At 40.7% G+C, this 17,509-nt stretch overlaps 1 protein-coding gene and 1 pseudogene across 3 annotated transcripts; one reads left to right on the top strand and one right to left on the bottom strand.

Moving 5' to 3' along the window:
• Positions 1–772: 772 nt before the first annotated feature.
• Positions 773–1,900, bottom strand: LOC102907886 (protein yippee-like 5 pseudogene; annotated as a pseudogene).
• Positions 1,901–2,050: 150 nt separating this feature from the next.
• On the top strand, positions 2,051–16,903 carry LOC102907590 (uncharacterized). 3 transcript variants are annotated; one of them, XM_076573841.1, is made up of 6 exons: positions 2,051–2,191; positions 2,838–3,050; positions 4,294–4,412; positions 12,556–12,682; positions 13,166–13,261; positions 14,648–16,903. In XM_076573841.1, exons 3-6 carry the CDS (start codon positions 4,410–4,412, stop codon positions 16,822–16,824), a joined length of 2,403 nt encoding a protein of 800 aa, XP_076429956.1. In that variant the 5' UTR covers positions 2,051–2,191; positions 2,838–3,050; positions 4,294–4,409; the 3' UTR covers positions 16,825–16,903. The 3 variants fall into 3 exon arrangements, with proteins under 3 accessions (XP_076429956.1, XP_076429957.1, XP_006971162.1); XM_076573842.1 differs by having other exon boundaries at positions 2,838–3,073; XM_006971100.4 differs by lacking the exon at positions 2,838–3,050 and having other exon boundaries at positions 2,060–2,191.
• The last annotated feature ends 606 nt before the right edge of the window (positions 16,904–17,509 follow it).

Below are 17,509 nucleotides of genomic sequence, written 5' to 3'. Positions count from 1 at the left end.
ATCTAAAATATGTAAAAAAGCATATAATGAAAGCAGAAAATTTAACATATCTATCAAATTAAAAAATAAACTTCGTCTGACAGTAATTATTCAAATTTAAAAGTTCACATATAGTACCAAGTTCTGGTTAAGGCAGACAGCAAACCATACAAAGATATCTTCTCAGCCTTTGGGAGGAATCTTGATAGAATCTATTTCAATGTGAAATAAGTGAAATTTAGGTCCTGATATCAAACTACAACTTACTGGAAGTGGAGGTAACTTGGACACCTACAGAGAAGCCAGTATGCTGTGAAATACCCAGCGGAGCATGTATGCCATGAAAGCAGGATCACCATCTCCAGATATGGCTGTGCTGTGACTAGGCTACCCATTTAAGTTGACCTCCAGTGAAATTCAGGAAATCCTTAGGACATATGTTAAAAACATATATTCCACTGAACTGTAAAATGTAAAAGAAAAAGATATATTTCTAGATGCATATGACTGACTAAAATTAAACCAAGATGAGATAAATAATTTGAACTTATCTATTTCAGCAGACACTCCATATGTCTTTAAGTCACTTGTTTTCATAGTAATATGTTGTTTCAGATGTAGTAATTTCATCCTGCCTGAATCAGAGACAAAAATATCCTACAAATACCAAAAAAAGGTGAAAAGAATTTTCATGTCTCTGGGATATATTATACATGTCTTCAAATTTCTCTTGTGATGGGACATAAAAAATGTATGGTTGGTGCTTGATTTCCCCAGTTTTTCCCCCACACTCTTTTTTTTTCCAACTATCACTTTATTTATATTACTATGCTTAAGTTACATGGGAAAGACAGCCAAGCAGTTCTGCCCCATTTCAGAAAGTTTCCAATCAACACCAAGTACATGGTGACAAGGAGCTAGGGAAGGTGACATCTGTGGGTCAAGTCTGACAAGGAAGAATGGGTTCTGGTGCTACAGTTCCTCTCCAACAAGAATATGGCACACTGGCCAGCACAAGGCATGTTAACACTGAGCCTCCAGTGCCAGGCACAGATTCGGATCTTTTCCTGAAGCTAGCAAATTAAGTGAAATAACTGGGTTTAAAAGAAAGTTTAAAATGAAGCCCAAATAAGTTTAAAAACCATGCTCTTGACATATTTTCTACTCAAAATGTACACAAGACACTCCTTTTTCACTCTAGGAGCCCCAATTTTTCCCCCTCATATAGCCCACCATGTAGCTGCAGACTCTTATGCCTCAAGATGTAAACATAGGGAAAAAATTAACGGCATCTGCAAAATATTCTCTCTACAAATTGCTGTTGGATGGGAAATACAAAATTAAAAAAAAAGAGAGAGAGAGAGAAAGAAAGATTCCATCTCAAGATTCTCACACCCTCTTGTTCCGCAGTTCATGAATCCGACGCTGATGCTAAGGTGACAGTGTATGTAAGTAGATTTTTGTTTTCAGTGAAGGAGACCTGGGAAAAGATGGATTTATCTTTCTTCTTCAAGAGTTATCAGATGGTACATGCTCCTCAAAGCCTTCACTCTCTCGAACTAGTGCACGTTCCAGGATCACACGGCCTTCCTTATAACGCTGGCTGTCTTCAGTAGCAAACTCATAGATCCAGCCCAGTTTGCTATTGCAGTTTTTGCAGCTCACATCTCTAACCATGTGGCAGCCAGTGAGCATGACCCGATCTTGAACTTCACTGTACTGCAAGTTAAATACCTTGTTAAAAAGAAATGCTCTACCAGTGGCGCCTGTGAACCTCGTAGAGATGAGTTCTCAGCGGTTGGTCAGGATCGTTATCACAGTTTGCACAAGAAAACAGACGGGTACCACCGATATGGTCAAGGAAGATTCTGCCCATTTTGAGAGCTAAACTTCTACAAACCAATATTTAGCGTTGTGCTGTTTCTCAATTTCATTGGTCTGTAACCTTTTACTAAATTGGGAACGTCCAGAGAGAAGAATTCACATTTTCTGGCATCTCCTTCTTACCTAATACACTATAATATGCGATTCTTAGTAAAAGAACCCATCAAGGCACTTCACATCTGGCACAAATATACACCCCAGAAACACTGAAGAACTCTGTCTTTCTCTATGCTGGAATGCAGCTGCAACCCTGTCTCTGCAGCCTGAAAAACTGACTCCTATTATGCCTGCTACTTCACCGGCAAGTTCACTTATTTCCCAAACCAAGGTAAGCCTGGGCTTACTTTCACCATTTTTCCATCTGTCAAAGGACATCTGCGCACTGGGGAGATCGGCGCTGCCAGTGGCTCTTTCGCTCCTCAGCTGGCACTCTTTTTCTTTTGAGGAAAACATTTCCCCTCAAACATCTCCCCAAATTATTTTAGGTCCTTGGCAGAAGCTATAGAAGTATTCTGTCAAAAAAAAGATCATTCCCAATAATGAAGAATAGTTCATGGACACAAAGCCTGCTCTTTTGAGTAAGGTTGCTATTCAGGTCCTAAAAGGACTATATAGGTGGGGTGAACCACAAGTTCTAGAGTCAGTGGTTGGACTTTGAAAGTCAGGGAGACTTGTGGAATTCCAGTCTTGTTTTGGTAAATTCCTTGACTTGGAACAGTTGAACCTTATTAATAAGACAAGACATAATGATACCGAACGCAAAAATGTCAGCATGTCTTTGTTCTTCCCTGCATCCAATGACCTAGGCAACACGCTTTTTCTGTTGCTCCCATCACAGGTGGTATCTTTTTCTATACTTTGCAACTGAGTTGACCTCATTTGGCCACAACTCACATAACCTTGTGTCTCTTAAAGTGCATTAGTCTGATACCTGGGCTGAAAAGGTCTTGAACGTTTTTCCTTTCTCTTTCAAGACACCTCCATTTCTATGAGAACAAGTTCACAGTAGCCTGCTGCAAAGATGAGATATCCTAAGGGGTTTGGTAAAGATGCCTCGGCTGATACCAGCTCACTCTTCTGAGGCCATGCCATCTTGACAATCATCCACTTACCAGATGCACCAGAAGTAGCCCAGCTGAACCTCTATCGCGAAGCAAACCAATCACCAACTAATAAGTGTAGAAGTGGTGTGTTATCCAGGGATAGAAAAGTAATGTGTCCTTACAGGCATGATGCCACAACTTAATGATATTCTAATTTTAAGTTACCTGGCAAATGGCAGCTGCTATGTATGCATTAATTTCCCTTCCCACTAATTAAAGTTAGATCTCTTGCTAGATGGTGTTGAATTGTACAGGACATTTTGCAGACATTTGTGCATATGGTTGGGTCCTTAAATTTACACAGTATTCCACATCACAGGAGAAAACAGACATCCACAGTCTGACAAATAGATACAAGGCCAAACTGGAAAAAAAAGGAACTTTGCTTTTAATCTATTTAAACTACAGAGGGTAAGTCTGTGAAGTCTGTGGAAAGATCAGGAGACAAGGGTTTCCCTCCTGTGCCCACCTTTGGACCCCTCCTGGCTGGAGCTCCCTGCTCTCTTTTAGAACACTGTTACTCCCATTCACTGGGACCTAAGAGAAATATTGACAGGGAATTGTATTTCTTCACCTATGACATAAATGCGAGAGATTCTCAGGCCTCTCATCTTATTGAGGTCAAGAAAGTCATAGCCCTTAGACGAGGAATGTGACAGACCTGAACTCAAATCTGCTGAAGACTCCATGAATTTTGATGATTTAGTACAGTAATGGAAATGTGTATGTGTGTGTGTATATACACACAGTATATATATATTATATATAAAATATATATTATATAATATGTGTCTATGTAAATATACATATATATCAGTAACAATAACTATTCCACACAATGATAATATTTTGGATATACTGGGTTTTATTACAATCACTATCGCCTGTTTTCATTTTAATATTAATACTAGAAAGTTTAATATTACACTTGGTTGTTACTCCCCCTTTTTATATTGGATATTGCTGATTCAGGGGACTGCTTCCCATTTTAAAATATAGAATTCAGGAAGAGAGCTTAGGAACAAAAATTGCCATAAAGTTCTTTTCTATTGAGAATAATATACATACATATGATTCATAAATCGGTATGACTTTAAATATGAGATTAAATGCAATGTCTCCTTTAGGGTCAACTTTAGTACAACTGTACCAAGAACTTGTCATTCCAGCTTCGCAGGGCAGTGCTGGGGCCTGATGGGGCGGGACCTGAGAGTCATCCAATCAGCAGCCCGATAGTGAGACCTTCCAATCAGACGTTTAGAAAGGGTGGAGGGGGCGGGCTTTCACGTTTTGTTTCTGAAGTCCAGGATCTTGGAATCCTCCGCAGGCTGGGTCTCTTCCGGTGTGGACGCTGGCTCGGCCCCGCTGCATCCGTTTGCCCCGCGTCTGTCGGGTACCGGGCCATCCACGGGAGGACGCGGACACCGCGGACGCCGGTCCACCATGGTGAGTGTGCATGGCGCCACGAGACTGAAGGGAGGCTGCGCGGAGCCCGTGGGAACCGGCTGCGGCCGGCGATCGCTGAGGGAGGACGGAGGGCACGGCCGAAGCCAGCTGCTGAGTGTGTGCGTGGCGCGGCGAGGCCGGAGGCTGCGTGGAGCCGAGGGGAGCCGGCGACTGGAGGGAGGCTGTGGCGACCCCGCCTTCCCGCGGCTGGCTCCGGAGGCGGCCGGGTTGATCCCCGGTGGGTGGGCCGTGTGTTGGAGACCCCGTGTCCTGCCGCGCCCCCGAGCCGCCGGGCAGTGGGCGAAGGCCAAGGGTCCGACCCTGCCGTCCTGTCCGATCGCTCGCTAGAAAGCGGCTTGCTCCCCGACTGGAGTCCTCAGCGCTCCGGTCCAGCAGCTCGGATTGTGTAGCGATGACCGGATCATCAGCGGGTCAGGGTGTCCCAGCTCCCGTGTGCGTTTCCCGCAGTGGAAGGAGCTGTGTTCTGTGAGGTGCCCGGCCCCTCCCGAGCGTTCCAGATACAGGCGAAGCAGAACCTCATTGCCAGACGTCTGCTCTTCCTCTAGCCTCGCTTCTGCCATGGGTGGTGGGAGATTCCTATCTCCCGACTGCATTCCCAAACACTAACTTAAAACAAAACAAAACAAAACAATGTTAACATCTATTTCCCACTCTGCATTTCAAGTAGACATAAGTTTTGTTCGGTTGATTTTGATATTTTTCCCTCCACATACTGGGTGACACTTTTTTAAGGATTTCCTCTGGATATTTCACATAAAATCAATGGACGCTTAATTTTTAAAATCTTAATGCCTCTCCTTTTTTGTCTGCCTTAGACATAGGAACCCAATCAGAATGCTTTGGGGTTGAGCTCCCCCCCCCCCCGGAGGTTTTACATAGTGATGGGTCTATCCTCATCTTTACTTGCCCCAGTTTCAGAGATGCCTAACACCAGCTGCCGTGTCTCTGGTGTCTGTGAGCATCCAGTGCGTATCAGTGTCTGGGCTCAATCACCTTAGCAGCCTGAGGTGTGAGGATAGAACCTACTGGGAGCTGATACTGGGAGCCGCTAGATGCCTTAGTATACACCCATCAGAAAGGCACTTCAGCTATTTCAGCTTTTTGATAATATTCTGTGCTTAGGATATGGAAGGTCTTCTGTTTGCTTAATTAAATCCTTGGTGCAAGTTTGTTAGAATGAATCTAGGCTACCAAGTAATCATGGGAAGTGTGTGCTGTAAACCAGTTCTGGAAATAAAGGGGTCTTTACTTTCTGGTCCTTCTGCGTTACTTGTGGGGATGGAAGGTGGTAGGGCTCATGGGCATGTTTGCATCCTTGTTTAAGATCACTAGTTTTTCTTGCTGCATCATTTTTTTATTATTACTTTTTCATTTATTTATCTTCTGAGTGGGGCAGGTGCATGCCAGCCAAGGTGTTCCTGTGAGGTCAGAGGACAACTTGCAGGACTTGATTCTGTTCTTCCATAGTGTGAGTTCAAGGGACCAAATTTAGGTTGTGACAAGTGCCTTTACCCACTGAGGTGTTGATTACTGAAAGAATGCATTAAAAAGCAAGTTCTTTAAATAAAGGAATAATAAAATGCATTTTTTTTTTAGACATGGAAATCTGTTTTGTGAGTTTACCTTTCTCAGCCTGTCAGCAAGGCAAACCTGTCTGTAAGTCTGCTTTTCTCAGCGGGAGACCAGGTAGCAAGACTTGAGTTTTACATGCGGAACCAGTTCAGGCTGGTAGTTAATTGGGTCTCCGCTTCAAAGCCTTTTTTATTTACGAGACTCAGATAATTTAAACCTTTTAAAGTTTTAAAAATTTGTACCATCAGCAAGTAACACGTATGACTTTTGTACCCCAAGTTATTGTAAAGCCAAAATACTCGTAAGGTGAAACAGACTTTCTAGCTATGAATGGACTGATCTGGCTCTGTAGCCTAGTGGGAGGGTCTGGTTGAGGTCAGCTAAACCTTGTGATAAAGCTAGGGTACACTGCCAATGCCATCACGGAGATCTGAGAAGAATGTATTTGAGTAGGAAGTATAGACCAAATGGCCTCTGTATCCATTAAGAATGATGAAGACTTGGCTGAGTGGTGGTGTCACACGCCTTAAATCCCAGCACTCGGGAGGCAGAGCTGGGCAGATTTCTGTGAGTTCTAGGCCAGCCTGGTCTACAGAGCGAGTTCTAGGACAGGCACCAAAACTACACAGAAACCCTGTCTCGAAAAAACCAAAACCCAAAACCAAACCAAACCAAAACAACAACAACAACAACAAAAGTGATGAAGACATACCCGCTATCTGGATGGGCTGCCTGGGCTCCTCCATGGTAATCTCGATGCCTTTGTTGGGGGTAGAGGTCCCAGGGCAGCATCAGTCTTTGGCCACCAGGCCTAGAAAGATCCAAGAAACTTTCCTGAAGAGGAGGTGCTTGGGGAACTCACCTACCTTGGTAAGGCCAGCAAGGCAGTAGATTTTCCAGATCCCCACAGTTTGGGCAGGGTCCTGGCGGCTGGCGGGCTGCAGGGCAGTTCTTCACCCAGTGACCATTGCAGCTGTATATGAACCACATTCCCAAGTGAAGTCTACCTCCCCTGCCTCCCCTTCCCCGGTCTTCTTTGGAGGAGATGTTAGGGCTGTAGCCAGGAGCTGGCATTTCTGTCTTTCACAGGAAGCTTTTTCATTAAATACCTCAAAAGCCATTTTTCACCAAATCTCTCTGAGGGATTTGAGGGCTGGCCTGGAATTTGTTAAGTATACCTGATTTTATACAAACTTTACTTATAAAATAGGCTTAACCTTGACAACATGTTCAGACGGCTAAAGGTTGTTCCTATAAATAAATTACATTTGTACTTAGCATAACTAAAGTTATAAGGTAACTGACCATAACTTTCATGTCTTAATTATCTTTAACGGTTTACAAGTTCTTGGCTTTTATAAGATGAGAATTTTATAGTTTCCTTCCTGTTAAGTTTGAGCCTTAAAAATTGGAATTGGAGATTTAATTGAAGATTCTTTAGCATCAAAATAAAACTTTAAACCAAAAATACAGTCCACAGAGAGACTAGGAACCTTGCTTTACTGATCCTTTCTTAGTGCACCTTTATAGAATATCACACTTTTCTTGTATGAGTCACTTTATCCAAATAGCTAAAGCTTTAAAAAGTTAGCAAAGACAGAAAGGCTAGACATACATCTTCAAGTTAGGTTTTGCTAGCCTGAATGGACCTTTGGAATTCATAACCCCTTTTCATCAAACATGTTCCTTATCTGAAGAAAGTTTTTAGAAGTTTGGTGTTGAACACAGTTAGCAAAGACATAAGTAGTTAGACCTTCATCTCTAAGTTACTTTCTGTTAACCTGTTCTTGGTTATTTTTTCTACTTTTGCTCTTTGGTCTTTTGGGGGCCCCACCACCCAGCTCTCAAATAAATCATACACAGAGGCTTATTCTTAATTATAAATGCTCAGCCTTTAGCCTGGCTTGTTTCTTGCCAGCTTTTCTTAACTTTAAATTATCTCATCTACTTTTTGCCTCTGGGCTTTTATCTGTATATGTTACTTTCACTCTTACTTCATGTTCTCTTGTTCTTTCTTCTCCTCCCAGCTTTCTCCGTCTATTTATTCTCTCTGCCTGCCAGCCCTGCCTATCCTTTTTCCTGCCTTGCTATTGGCTGTTCAGTTCCTTATTAGACCAATCAGGTGTTTTAGACAGGTAAAGAATCACAGCTTCACAGAGTTAAACAAATGCAACATAAAAGAATGCAAAAGAGCTTTGCATCATTAAACAAATGTTCCATAGCATAAACAAATGTAACATATCTTAAAATAATATTCTACAACAACCTGAGTAGACCTTGTAACCTTAGGAATTCATAAACCTTAATCATCAAACATGTTTTTAAGTCCTATTCCAGAAACTGTTCTTATCTGTTATTTTTTACTCTCAGGACAAAAATCATCATAGAAAAATCCATCCTAATCCAAAATATCTTGGAGGCCTGGTGTTGCCTCCTTAATCTAAAGTGGGAGATACAATGAGAAGCAGAGGGCTCAGTGGGACTGAGGAGTTTTGTGGGTGCTGCCTTAGTTGGTTTATACTACATGGTCCCTTAACCAAGATGGTGATGAAGTCCCATTGGCTGCCAGCCACATGGTGGCTATTTATTCTAAAGTGAGCCATCAGGCACCCACTTTTTCTTCCCCCCTTTTATAAACATCTATTTTGCTAAACAAGAGATGAATCCAAGTTGATATAAGAATGTTGTAGCAACTTAAGATTTTTTTCCTATTAAACCTTTCTGTTACAAGTTTTAAGCTAACTTTATTACAGATCTTTTAGAAACCATACCCAGCAAACTTAAAAATCCTGAGATACAGAAAGTTTACACATGGTCTTATAAATCTTGAAATAACATTTGTACTTCAGTAAGAGTAAGAGAAGGGAGTATTCAGAAAGTTAAATAAAATCAAGAAAAAGAGTATGAGATAGGCAGCAGTAATCCTTATTGGGAATAGCTCACTCTAGCTGTTGTAAAGCACACAGCATCTTGCCCTGGGCTGTTCTGTTTTGCCTTCCTTCTCCCTGTCACAGTCAGTGGCCAGCCTGACCCAGGACACAGAGACTTTGGAGGAGGCTTTTAAATAAGCATGCTTGGCTCTGGAGAGAGGCCATAGCTCAACCCCAGAGACAGCTTTTTAGTAGAATAGTATAAAACCCATTTTTAATATTATGTATACCCCAATGATGTTTGAATCTTTAAAACTGAATCCAAGATCAGAGGGCGGGACAAGAGCAGCTTAGAGCAGGGAAGTCTTAGAGTGTGGGGTCTGTGTGGGACCTTCTGAAAAGAACAGGCAAGTCTTAGAGTGTGGGATCTTCTGAGAAGAGTAGAAAAGGATTAGAGAAAAGGGGATTCTTGGGTCATTTGCTTGTGTGGTGGCATTTTCTGGCCATTGAGACTGATTATCTCGTCTGTACGGAGGCCAAACTGTTTCAGTAAGACAGCAAGACTTTAATGGAATCCCTGAGTCTAAGGAGGAAAGAGAATTGAGGAGGCAGGTGAGCAGTCTAATGTTGAATGGGAAGAGTCATGGTCAGAGATGGGAGCTGAGAGACAGAGTAGGAAAGAAGAGATCTTTCAGAAGCAGAGTGACAATGAGGTGGGGGGGGCTTAGGGAAAAGTGTTGTAAATAGGAACTCCAGGAGAGGGAGAGGCCCAGGAGGGCCTCAGAAGCTGCAGGGTGTACCTGCTAGACCTCTGTAGAGTAGGCTCCAGGAGCTGAGAGAAACAGAAAGATCCGGTGAGTGGGACAGAGACGAACAGGCAGCTCCTGGGGAAGAGGGAAGAGAGGAGAGATCAGTGGTTAGCCAAGGTTAGAGAGCAAGCTCCAAGAGGCATCAGAGAGACAGCAGGCGGGGAGGCAGCCAGGAGCAGAGTAATCGGATAGGAGAGATTTAGAGTAAATGTCCAGGGGACGAGAATTCCCATTTGGGGCATTCCCAGGTGGACCTCGAGAATTGTCAGAGAGATGCCCAGGACCAGTGCAGGGGTGTCCTTCATCCACATGACCGTACACACCCAAACGGGTATAGGGAGGCTTCCTGACAAACCGGGACACTTTTGTGGTAGACTCCTGGTAAAAAAGACAACAAAACAAAAACCTTAAGAGCTCTGCTTGTCTAGTGGACAGAAACCTTTAGGCTTGTTTACCCAGTAATAATCCTTCTTTTTCCCGGGCCGAGGTCCTGTTTAGGACAATGTCACCAGCGCTGCCATTTTGGGGGAAGGGAAGCTTTGGACCTGACAGTCTTTATACATTTTACTCTATCTTTACAACTTTGTAAATTGTGCATTTATTTTAAGTTTTGTAATAAGGATATTCCAGCACCGAAGTTTGTTGCAGAACATTAATAATTACTGACTTTAAAAAAGGCTGTGGACTTGATCACAGATATTGGGCTAAATTTACACCATTGAGAATCTTTCCTCAATTGTAATGGTCACCTTTTCATGAGTAAATATTACACAAAAGGTGGAGCAAAAACACCAAATGAATACTGAGAAGAGATATCTTCAACAACCATATTAATATAATAGTAACAGGAAAAAAAGAAGCATGAGAATGTAACGGGACTCTTGGCTTCAGAATGGCGCTTTTAAACATTAAAAACAAGTTTGGTAAAGAGTAGAAACAATTCCTAGGCCAGCAGGATTAAACCCTGCCATAGGACTCCAGGGATCTGTGTGGAAATTTAAGCATGTGCTATTTAAATGGGAAAGTGTCTCAGAGGAAATTGTCACGTTGCCCATTCCAAATGCTTGAGAGCAGAATGGCTGGTGCAGTGAGTGTAGACTTAAGTACTGTAGCAAGCAGAAGTGGAAGAGGCAGTGCCTACCCATGACATTGCTTTTCTAAATCTGTATTACATGTAATTACTTGTGTGCATGTATGTGGAACATGTATATACCACAACACGTATGTGATGGTCAGAGGAGATCTTGTCGGAGTCAGTCCTCTCTTTCTACCATACGTGTCTTTGATACTGAACCCAGATTGGCAGGATTGGAAGCAGGCACCTCTTTCTACCATTTGTGTCTTTGATATTGAACCCAGATCGGCAGGATTGGAAGCAGGCACCTCTACCTGCTTGGGCCATCTTGCTGGTCTTCATTAGTTTTTAAATTGCAGGCAAAATCAATTCTGATTAATTTACTTATAAAATATGATTAAAATATCACAACATAAGTATCATACTTTGTAAAGGAAATTTTGTTTTAATTTTTATTTCAGTTTTTCAAGGGTGTATAGGTGTATACTTGGCATGTTGTATTAAAACACTTGTTTTCTTTTCTTTCTTGGTTTTGCAAGGCAGGGTTTCTCTGTGTAGCCTTGACTGTCCTGGAACTTGCTCTGTAGACCAGGTTGGCCTCAAACTCACTGACATCTACCTGCCTCTGACTCTGAGTGCTGGGATTAAAGGCGTGTGCCACCACTGCCCAACCTAAAATACAGTTCTTATCATGGGCTAAATTTAAAAAGCAACTAGAAACCACACATTATTGTTACTCATCTTACCATTGAAACATCTTCAAGTTACTCCTTGTTTACATTTTAATTATACTATACATCTGCCTGTTACAAGGGTTCAAGCTGGTCTTGGTGACCTTCATTTCTGCCTGTGTGACTGATAGTCTCTCGTGTGTCCATTGCCACAGTTGTGTTCTGCTCCATGATCCCAGGCCCGGAATAAAGATCTTAGACAAATGCACCTGTATATATTACTGAACTAGGATTGGTGAGGGTGGAGTTACATTATGTATGTAAAACATTTATGGATGTTTGACAAAATGTCATAAACGAGGAAACACATTCCTGGTCTCAATAGATTAGTTGGGGGTTTATGCATTAGTGTATGAAAAATCCAGTGACACTTAGTGTATTTTAAATGATTGAAAGGATAGTTGCTGTGCTGCTGTTACAGTAAAGAGTAAATTCCGTAAAACTCTTTCAATTCAAATCCATTAAGGAATCCTCTTGGTATCTACCTTATTGCTGTTGGTTAGTTTTGTTTTTGTTTGTTTTTTGGACCACTGATACTGGTGTTACTAGTGAGCTTCTGCATTGTCAGACCCTCTCCAGTTTAGAACTACTGAATTAGGATCTCTGATTTTAGGGCTGGGGATGTAACTTAGCTACAGAGCCGTTTCCGAGCTCGTGTAAAGCCCCAGGTCTGAGCCCTACCCCACCCCTGACCCACCCCCAAAAAGGTAGCAATGTTTCAAAGAGTCTTAAGTACCTTTCTCAGTATGTCCTTTTCACCTGAAAAATAGACAGACATTATCTTACATTAAGTAGAACTTTAAAATGTAAATACTTACGTTGATGCCTTTACATTTAGTTTTTCATAAAAATACAGTATCTGCTCTGCTTCTATGGATTTTATATTGTCTTCACTTGAGAGTTAGGTAATACATTAGAAATACCACTAAGTTAAAATGTCTTAGTGAATAGTTCAGATAACTCACCTGTATGAAAAGTAGTTCTCCCTAACTCATTTCATCCTAGGTCAAATTAAGAACTGAGCCAATGGCCACATGATCATTGTGCTATTCATTTTTATTTCAGGAACCGTTGACCTTCAAGGATGTGGCCATTGATTTTTCTGGAGAGGAATGGGAATGCCTGAATTTTGAACAGCAGACTTTGTATAAGGATGTGATGTTAGAGAACTATAGGAACCTGGTCTTCTTGGGTAAGGATAACTTCTCTACAGAATTACTAATTCAGCATTAACATTCAGTTTCCTTACATTGCTGAATATATCATGGGAGCCTCTGTTTTCAGGGGAAAAATGGGGGGAAGTAGTATTGAAATAGATAATAAATATTCCTATTTTTTTTTATCTTTATCCTCTACCTCTTTCTTCAGGTAATATATATCCCAAGTTAAAATTAGTGTTAATTATAGTAGCCAAGTAACATAAAATATTATAATTTACACTTAAAGTCCAATTATTCCCCCTTTATCTGTGATTTGGTAGTAGACAAAAGCAGAATCTGTAAATTGTAAATATATTACTATATATCTGTAGGGAAATAACATTTGGAAAAGTAGTGTTCTAGAATATTGTTACGTATCTATTATGTATCTTCTTTCATACTGAACATAATTCTAGGCCAGATATGTTAGTACTTACGAGGAAAGTAAGTGTCTTGTTCTGTTTTCCAATAACTAGGTCTTGCCGTGTCTAAGCCATACCTGGTTACCTGTCTGGAGCAAAGGAAAGAGCCCTGGAATGTAAAGAGGCAGAAGACAGTGCTCTTGTTCCCAGGTCAGTAGGAACGATGAAACTGAGCACAAGATGAGCGTTCCAGGGTTGGAGGGAGCCAGGCCTAAAAGATGTGTTAGGAAGCTCAGTTCCATTGGCATTGTTTTTTCAAAGTACAGCTCTGGTTGTCCTCTCATTGTCACTGAAGGGCACTTCTACTGTGTTTACCATCCTTCTAAATCCTCTAAGCCTGGTCCTCATCCTCCTGCAGTGATTTCCTGCACATTCACAGTGGTAGCTGAAATCTTCCCCTTCACCTGTGGGGCGCCCTTCACCTGTGGGGCGCCGTATAATGTGACAGTTCTTTCCTGACGTTTGGGGGCCTCAGATAATCTGTGAACACTTCTCAGGACCTGTTCGTCAATATACTATAATGTTTTAATGAAGTTAAAACTTCGAAAGAAGTTTTCTATTAACATCATTTATATATTTGTTTTTTAATTGTCTCAGAGCTTTTTATAAACATTTTAATAGGTTTTCTGTGAATTTTTTTTTTTTTTTTACTAAACACTGACTGCTAATGATTAACAGGTATATAGAGACAAAACTGAGAACTAGTTTTCTGTAAAGACATTTTTAATTACCACCTGTTTTGTTTGTTCAGGATTTTATGGGACAATGGTTCTTTTTTTCCTTCTTTCTTTTTCTTTTTTTCCCCCCGTATTTTCAGTTTTTATAGTAGGTTCCTTATATCCATTAATATTACTAGTTTTATCTGCATTTTATTATTGAATGTCTATTACAAATGCTATATATTACAGTACAGTGTATAGTGAAATTAAAATAAGATTCAGTTATGTGTGTCTATTACTAGTAAAATTGTGTATATTTTTATTTTTGTGGATAAATAGTACCCCTGTTTTATTTATGACTGGGATGTTTTCTAACTGGATTGCATTCATTGGTCATTTCATCCTGTCTCAGTGAATATTCTTGACAGTTACCTTATTTTATCATCTGTATCTTGATAAATCTGTTTGCATCTCTAAGAGAAACAGTTTGATTTTTAAGGTAGCTTTTGAGAAATTTCAGTTTCATTTCTTTCTTACCTAGCTTTTAACCATGATCAAACCCACATAAAATTAATTGTCTGAAAGATTTTATTACTCTGTTTTATACTGTTAAATATATCCAAATTGTTGTGCAACACAACTCTATAAACTTTTCATTTTACAGAAGTAAAATTCAGTATTTATAAACAAAAATAGAGTGCTTATTTTCTTCCAGGGTCACTGTGTTCAGTATTAGTGAAGCAATGAAGGCCATAGATTTTCTGTTCTGCTGCTTGCTGTTGTGCTAAATTCAGCATGATTTTAGATACTAGATTGGTAAGTTGTATTCATCAGAGTCTAGTGAGTGAAATCATTTTTTTGTCTTGATTTCTTTCAGCTCTGTTTCCTCATTATAACCAAGACTTTTCACCAGAGGAGAACCTAAAATACTCATTCCAGGAACTGATCAATGGAAGTCATAGGAATTGTGGCCTTGACAATTTGTACTTCAGAGAAGAAAGGGAAAGTATAGAGGGGCGTGAAGTTCAGAAGACCTTTTATAATGGACATAACCTGTTTGTTACAGCTGAGACTAGGAGAAGCTTTCCTCCCAGTAGAGAGCGGGAACATGAAATGGCTCAAGAGAGCCCTCAGGCTATGCCCGTTATCTGTGAAGAGCCATGTGCTTCTGTCAGTAAACATCAGAGTCAGTTTGTGAAATGTGCCTCTTCATTCAAAGATAATTTGGGAAATACACAAAGGGGTCTAGTCCATTCTTCAGTTAATGACTTGAACAGTTTCAAATGTAGCTATGGGTTAAACTTTCATTCAAACATTTTTGTAGATGAGGAACTTAAAAATGAAGAAAAAATTTCTAAATGTGATCAGTTTGAGAACTCCATTATGAAAAATTCATTAGTATATAATGAACAAATAGGTCTTTCATGTGCCAAAACACAGAATTTCCATAAATATGGCAGGTTCTTTACACATCCAGTATCACCTAGTCAAAATTCAAATACAGATATTTTAGAAATCCAATATATATGTAAAGAAAATAGGAAGGCCTTTACTGAGGAGTCTGCCTTAAGCAATCACCAGGGCACCTACATTGGAGAGACAGTCTATCAATGTAATGAAAATGATAGCAGCTTAACCCAGGAGTCAAATCCTGCTAATCATCAGCCTGCTCCTTTCCCAAAGAACTTTTACAAATGTTTCAAATGTGACACAGTGTTTCATCAATACTCAGAACTTATTATCCACCAGTATATCCATATTCAAGATCACATTTCTAAGGGGATGGATTGTAACACAGCTTTCAGTAAAAGTTCCAGCCTTACTAGAAGTAATACTGGAGAAAAACCCTACAAATGTAAGGAATGTGGCAAAGCTTTTACCTATTGTTCAAGCCTTAGACAACATCATAGAATTCATTCTGGAGTCAAACATTACAAATGTAAAGAATGTGGCAAAGCCTTTTACCATAAGTCCCTCCTTACTCAACACCAGAGCATTCATGCTGGAAAGAAGCCCTACTGCTGTAAATTTTGTGGCAAAGCTTTTAATCAAAGATCCACTGTTACTCAGCACCAGAGGATTCATACTGGAGAGAGGCCCTACCATTGTAAAGACTGTGGCAAATCTTTTCATCAGAGATCAAGCCTTAGCCTGCACCAGAGAGTTCATACTGGAGAGAAGCCCTACAAATGCAAAGAATGTGGTAAAGCCTTCAACCGTAATTCACTCCTGACTCAGCACCAGAGGATCCACACTGGTGAAAAGCCCTTCCATTGTAAAGACTGTGGGAAAGCTTTTAATAAAAAATCAAGCCTTACCCAACACCAGAGAATTCATACTGGAGAGAAACCCTATTCTTGTAAAGAGTGTGGCAAAGCTTTTAATCAAAGATCAAGCCTCAGTTTACACCAGAGAGGTCACTCTGGAGAGAAACCCAATAAATGTAACGAATGTGGCAAAGCCTTTAATCGTGTTTTTTTCCTTACTCAACACCAGAAAATTCATACTGGAGAGAAGGCTTACCACTGTAAAGATTGTGGCAAAGCTTTTAAACAGAGATCAAGCCTTACTCAACACCAGAGAGTCCACACTGGAGATAAGCCCTATCATTGTAAGCACTGTGGCAAGGCTTTTACTCAGAGATCAAGCTTTACTCGACACCAGAGAATCCACACTGGAGAAAAGCCCTACAAGTGTCAAGACTGTGACAAAGCCTTCAGCCGCAATTTACTTCTAATTCAGCACCAGAGAATCCACACAGGAGAGAAACCTTACCATTGTCAAGATTGTGGCAGAGCGTTTAATCAGAGATCAAGCCTCACTCAACACCAGAGAGTTCACACTGGGGACAAGCCCTTTTGTTGTAAAGACTGTGGCAAGGCTTTTACTCAGAGGTCAAGCTTTAACCGCCACCAGCGAATCCACACCGGCGAGAAGCTGTACAAATGCAAAGGCTGTGACAGCACGTTCAGCTGCTCTTCCCGCCTCGCCGACCACCAGTGCCCTTCCTTAGGCAGCTGCTTCCAAGACCCCAAATTCCTCCAGTATATGTGAGTTCATTGTTCTGTTAAAGCCAGTTAGCCAACACAGGTGGATCTACATTAAAACATGTAATACGTTTGATTATATAAAAGATACTTCTTTCTGTTGCAATACCTTACCGGATTCCCAGAATCACATTCTGGTTTAATTGAGTAGTAGTTTTCTTTGTTGTCGTGTTGTCAACTGGTTCTTTGTTAATAATTGCATTCTCAAATGTATTTCCCAAACACTTTCCAGAATGTATACATAAACATATACATTCCAATGTATACATAAAACTGTACACCAGGCTTCACACAAGAGTAGTTTTTTGCCAGGTACCATTCGGAGTCTCCCTGTGACTTACAGTCCCATCTCTAAATTGCATAGAGCTTGGCTGTCCCCTCCAGTTGTGTTTACCACCTTTTCTACAGCACAATTAAGATGATATTTTCCATGAGGATAACTGCAAGAAGCAGCTTTAACCCCGCATGTCTATTTTTTTTTCCTTCAGTCATGAAACTGAGCAACCATAGGGCCCAGATAGCAGAAAGAAAGAAAAAAAAAACTTTTCCAGTATAGAATTGGTCTGAGGATCTTGACTTCTGAGTTTACTGCTAAAAAGACTGCAAATATATAGCTGATGCATGCTGAATGCACACTTTTATAAAATTAAATTACATTGGGGGGGCTGTTGTGTACCTCAGCATGCGAGAGT

Source organism: Peromyscus maniculatus, chromosome 6 (genome assembly GCF_049852395.1).
Source record: "Peromyscus maniculatus bairdii isolate BWxNUB_F1_BW_parent chromosome 6, HU_Pman_BW_mat_3.1, whole genome shotgun sequence".
NCBI classification, from domain to species: Eukaryota; Metazoa; Chordata; class Mammalia; order Rodentia; family Cricetidae; genus Peromyscus; species Peromyscus maniculatus.
This window is presented reverse-complemented; position numbering and strand designations above follow the sequence as displayed.